At 56.6% G+C, this 5,572-nt stretch overlaps 1 protein-coding gene across 2 annotated transcripts in view; it reads left to right on the top strand.

Moving 5' to 3' along the window:
* Window positions 1-6: 6 nt before the first annotated feature.
* NR2F6 (nuclear receptor subfamily 2 group F member 6) overlaps window positions 7-5,572 on the top strand; it is a 10,950-nt gene continuing 5,384 nt past the window's right edge. The window contains exons 1-2 of one of the 2 annotated variants that reach the window (XM_003796537.3): window positions 7-749; window positions 4,543-4,637. In XM_003796537.3, the coding sequence (XP_003796585.1) occupies window positions 472-749; window positions 4,543-4,637 (373 nt within the window). In that variant the 5' untranslated portion in view covers window positions 7-471. Of the gene's footprint in view, window positions 750-1,185; window positions 1,569-4,542; window positions 4,638-5,572 lie in introns of those variants that run through there. The other variant, XM_023517147.1, reaches the window with a different exon arrangement.

Genomic DNA, 5,572 nt, shown 5'->3' with positions numbered 1-5,572 from the left:
CCCCCCGCCACGGGCGGCCGCGCAACTTGCGGCCAAACTTTCACCCCTGCCTCCCTAGCTCGGATGGCGGCCCGCTAAGTTGGCTGCAGCCCCGGGCCGAGCAGCGGCCAGGCCAGAGGGCGCCCCTTGCGCAGCCTGGGTCGGGCCATGGCCCGCGCGCCCCCGCCAGGACACCAGAGTGGCGGGGCGCAACTCCTCTGGGTCCCTGGCCCGCGCCTCTAGCTCGCCCCTCCCGGTCTCGGGCCTGGCCCCGCGCACGCGTGGGAAAGTTGGCCTGGAACCGGCCCGACCAGTTCCGCCCGGGTGCGCGGACCGGCCGCAGGAAGTTGCTGCAAAACTTTTTTTGGGGGTGCAGCCGGTACCCCCCTTGCGCCGGGGCCGGATGTGCACCGGGTAGGGTCCCCCGGGCCGAGAGGGGTGCGCGGAGGGAAGAGCTCAGAGGGGGCGCCCCGGCCCTGCTGCCCTGGGGCTATGGCCATGGTGACCGGCGGCTGGGGCGGCCCCAGCGGCGACACTAACGGCGTGGACAAGGCGAGCGGCTACCCGCGCGCGGCCGAGGACGACTCGGCCTCGCCCCCCGGTGCAGCCAGCGACGCCGAGCCAGGCGACGAGGAGCGGCCGGGGCTGCAGGTGGACTGCGTGGTGTGCGGAGACAAGTCGAGCGGCAAGCATTACGGTGTCTTCACCTGCGAGGGCTGCAAGAGCTTTTTCAAGCGGAGCATCCGCCGCAACCTCAGCTACACCTGCCGGTGAGCCCCCTATCAGCGCACCGCCGTCGTGCACCCCGCCCTGGGCTGGGGCGGGCCTCTGACCCGCTCGGTCACCTTGGGCCTGGTGCTGACCTTCTCTGGCCTCCACTCCCGTTCTGAGGTGGGGGCACAGCACCCACTCCCCATTCTATTCTGTTCTTTGGATTGTGTATACAGTCGGCGCTGCATCGATGCAGGTTTCTCTCATCAGATGGTCCCTTGCGGATTTCACCTCAGCGACTTCCTCCTCCTTCCGCCCTTTTCTCTGGGGAGGGGTCATCTTCGTGAGGGGAAGGGTTAGGGGTGCTGTCAGGGGTGAGACCCTAACCCCAGGATGCCGTTCTCGGAGATCACGGCCCGCGGGATCCCCTACGGGAATCAAACGTGGAACTTGGACTGCGGAGCTCGCAGCGTCCAGGGGCCATTGTCTGCGGCCGCGCGGATCGATACGGCGCGCCCTTGGGGTCAAATATCACTTCCAAAGTCGCTCGGGCTACCAAAGCGGCAGCTGGAAGGAGGCTGGGTGGCACACAGCAACCTCCTTCGCTTCAGGGGCCCTGCTGTGGGGGGGGAGCTGGGCCTGCCCATCAGAGGGGAACAGCTCCCCCAACCCCGGGCCTTGGGTCACCGGAAACCGCCACTGGAGGGCCGGCAGGGCCACCGGAATTGACTGAACTGCACCCTCCCCCAGGGGTGGGTGCAGATCTGGGGCTCTTGGAAAATCCCTTAAACTTTGGGTTGTCTCGGAGGCAATATGGGAGTGAAATGTTTCCAAGAAGGAGCCCTGAGCTGTCCCAAGTTGGAGTCCTCTCCAGCAAGGTGTGTCATTGTAGCTTGTCTGGTTGGGTGTTGGAGGTGAAAGTCCTCTGGAAGAGGGGGTGTCCAGTCCAGAAGTTCTTTTCTCATCACTACTTGGGGAGCATCCTGTCCCTTTATTGACATGCCTCTACTCTGTCTCCCCAGGAACATACATAGTCTCTGCAGAGCCAGTATAGACAGCCGTATTTCCCAGATGCACGAAACAGGCCCAGAGGGGTCAAGTGCCTGCGTTGGGGCTACACATTGAGTGCAGGCCTCAGTTGGGGCTTAGCAAGGGGAACTGTTGGGTGACAAGGGTGTGGCTGAGTTGGAATCAGGTGATGGAGAGCTTGTTAGTTGAGGCCGCTGAGTAGAGCCCCGGGCACCAAAGGCTGGAGTTTGGTCCCAGGTCAGGGCTTGCCTGGGATAGCCATGTGCCTGAGAGCTGGCTTGCTCCCTCCTGCAGTGCTAACTGGGCCACCAGACTTTGGCCTCATTCTTGCTGCTGGAAAAACTGCCTGCTCTCTGACCCTGTCTTTGGGGATAATAAGGGAGGGGGCTCAGGAAGTTTTGGGGTCTTGGGGGATTCCTGAGGGTGGGGTCAGGGAGCATTAAGAGGGGGTGTTGTTTGAGCTGGCAGGTTTTTTGGCAGCTTTGGGCTGTGTGAGCTGTGTGATTTAGTAAGAAGTCACTCTCCCATTCTAGGCCTGGGATTGATTTACCAGAGTCCCAGTGGGACTCATCCTGGGTGAGTTTTTTGCCGGCCTCCCAGAGAGACCCCAGCTTCAAGCCCAGCTCTCACAGAAACCCCAGTTTAAAAGAAGACACAGTTGAGATCCTAAACCTGTGTGATCTGGGGATTCCAGAGAAGAAAGAGCAAGGGCCTCCCATTGCTGGAGGTCAGAGAGGACTACCTGGAGGAAGCCAGGAGAGGTGGGCCTTGAAACATGAAGAGTTTGGCCATCAGAAAAGGGCCAAGGGCATTCCAGAGTGTGGCCCTGACAAATGCTTAGTGGCAGATTGGGCATATGTGTTGTAAGATAAGACCACCCAGGTATGGGAAAAGTCAAGAGTTTGATGGGCCTGAAATGTTAAACTAAGGGCAGTAGGGAGCCATGGAGGTTGTGTGAACAGGGGAGGGCTGTGATCAAATCCGGACTGGAGGCCAGAACCCCAGGGGAGAAGCTGATTTGGGCCAAGGGGTTGGGCAAAGCATGTACTCTTTAGGTGGGATAACAGGAAGAACTTATTGTTTACTTACCTAGGGGGGCATACCTGTCCCAGTTCCGCAGCTGGTGAAATTGAGACAGAAGGTTTGGGGCCTCCCTTGAGGTCAGGGGGCTCTGAACCAGGCCGCTGCCTGTCTCCCTGCCCCAGGCCTGACTGTTTCCACCCGGCTGCCTTGATCCTCCTACTACCCATCCGCTGGGCTTTGTTCTGGTTCTGCCTGAGCTCCCTCTGCCCTCTCAGGGCCTCTTCCCAGGGGCTCAGTGGCTGGCGCTGTGGGACCCAGAGATGTAACTTTCCTAACCTTGCTCTTGGGCTACCTAGATAGGGCCTAGGCCTGAGAGTTTGACAACATTTTCCAAAGCCCTATAGATTCAGGGCATCCCAATCTGGGTGGGATCTGATGTCCTATTTCCAGATGCCGAAGTGGAGGCTCAGAGGGGAAGTCACTACCTGACGGTCCAGGCTGGGTTTCTATACCTGAGATGGTTTATTTCTTTAAGTGTTTGAGTGAGTGTTTTACTCTGCTACAATCTTTGGGTGCCCTGTTGGAGACCTCTTAGCCCTTGGTGGTATGAGTATAGGGGGAGGCCCAAGGGGAGAAAGTTCTGGGAACATTTGAATAAGGGCTGAACCTTCCTGCTTGGGGCTGACCCTGGTCCAGGAGCTTACTGCCTCCCATGGTGGGGGCACCTGTCCCATTGTCCCATCCCTGGAAGAGGCAAAGCAGTCCCGGATAGCTCACTGCAGGAAGTATCTTGGGCTTACTTAGGGGTTGGATGGTCTTCCCAGGCGAGAGGATATGGGTGTGGGATCTTGAAGGGGGGAAAAGAGTTACTTTATTCATTCATTCTTTCATTCACTCATTGGTGTGGAGCTAGTGCAGGTGTTACTGCTGGGGCTCCACATAGATGCCTGGTTCCTGACCTGGCCGAAAGTTAGTTCACAAAGCTCAGTTCACTGACCATGTTCCCATCTGCTTCCACATTATCCTTGGGACAGTGACCTTGCCTCAGCCAGACACAACCAGATATAGTGAAATTGTTCAGGTTTCTATTTTTCTTTTCTTTTTATTTGGCTGGGGCCGGGCTTGAACCCCCTATCCCCGGTATATGGGCCCAGTGCCCTACTCCCTGAGCCACAGGCGCCGCCCTTCATTTTTTTTTTTTTTAGCGATGGAGTCTCATTGTGTCACCCTTGGTAGAGTGCTATGGCATCACAGCTCACAGCAACCTCCCAACTCCTGGGCTTAGGTGACTCTCTTGCTTCAGCCTCCTGAGTAGCTAGGACTACAGGTGCCTGCTACAACACCCAGCTATTTTTTTGTTGCAGTTTGGTTGGGGCCTGTTTTGAACATATACCCTTGGTATATGGGGCCAGTGCCCTAGTCACTGAGCCCGAGGTGCCACCCTATATTTTCATATTTTAAACCTTTTGTTTTTACTGTACCTTCTCTGCCTGGAATCACCTCTGCATTTGCCTAGGGAACTCTTATTCATCCTTCAAAACCCAGTTCCAAAGTGCCCTCTCTGGGCATAAGGGGTCCAAACTTTTCCACAGACTCCTTGTTCATTTGCCATCACCCACCCCATTGTCTTTTCCTCTTTACAGATTTGTAAGCTGAGCCCTTGTACCCACTGAGGCCCATCTACTCAGTCCAGGGGACCCCACTGGTGTTTTTCAGGGGCAACCACTATAGGCAGCTCATAGGGTGGTTGGGAGGAAGATGTGGGTGTCACAGGTTGCCCTGGCCTCTACATGCCCCCAGGTCCAACCGTGACTGCCAGATTGACCAGCATCACCGGAATCAGTGCCAGTATTGTCGCCTCAAGAAGTGCTTCCGAGTGGGCATGCGGAAAGAAGGTGAGTACCTGGTGGAGAAGGGCAGCCACTCCATGGTTCGTGCAGGGGTGAACAAACAACCTTGCCTTTTTTCCTTTCCCTTGCTCAGGGTTCTGGGAGCCTCAGGGGGTGGGGTCTGGTGCCTGCTAACCTCATTACCAACGATCCCTTGGTCCCATGGGCTGTGGTCTGGCCCTAGGCTAGAAGAATCCAATTATGATCAGTGTCCTCCTGGTTGCTATAGTGAGATGAAGAGGCCAGGGATGCCCCCAATTGGGCCCATTTTAACACTTTGTCCAGGCCCTCTCTTTCCCAGGACCCACCCCCATCCTGCTCCTCCCTGGTTCTGACATCTTGGTGACCTCTTTGTCCCCTAGTCTGGCAGCCATTTACTGAACAAGGATATATATTTTTTTTATTTGACTTGTTTTCCTTCTGCCCTTCAACCCTGCTTTGTGTTTGCTCAAGGCAGGAACTCTGCCCAATTAAGGCAAAGGGCAGCTTACCCTTCCTCCTGACCCCAGGTGCTGGGAGCCAGAGGCCCAGCCTCCTGTGTCTGTCCACGGGATCTGTGTAGACTGATACAGCCTGAGAAGCTGGGCTTAGAATTCTGCCAAGTATTCTTAGAATTCAGGTAGAACCCAGAGATTTTCACATGAAGTCCTGAGGTTCAAAAACAGAATCCATGGGTGAGAGCCCCCATGTCGGGCTTCATGTCCCTGCCTGGGTTGTATCATGGACAAGGCTGGCAGTTCTTCCCAGCATCTAACCTTAGTCTCTCTTGCTTTAAAATTGGGTTTTTTTTCTCACCAGACCTTTGTGGGAGAAGTTAAGAAAGGGTGCTCAGAGTCTTTCTCTTAAAACTGTCTGATCCGGCTCGGCGCCTATAGCTCAACCGGCTAAGGCGCCAGCCACGTACACCTAAGGTGGCGGGTTCGAATCCCCAGCCCGGACCC

This window comes from Otolemur garnettii, unplaced genomic scaffold (assembly GCF_000181295.1).
Source record: "Otolemur garnettii isolate 467f Iridium unplaced genomic scaffold, OtoGar3 scaffold00105, whole genome shotgun sequence".
NCBI lineage: Eukaryota > Metazoa > Chordata > Mammalia > Primates > Galagidae > Otolemur > Otolemur garnettii.
Note: the sequence above shows the minus strand (reverse complement) of the source record. Positions and strands in the feature narration are given on the sequence as shown.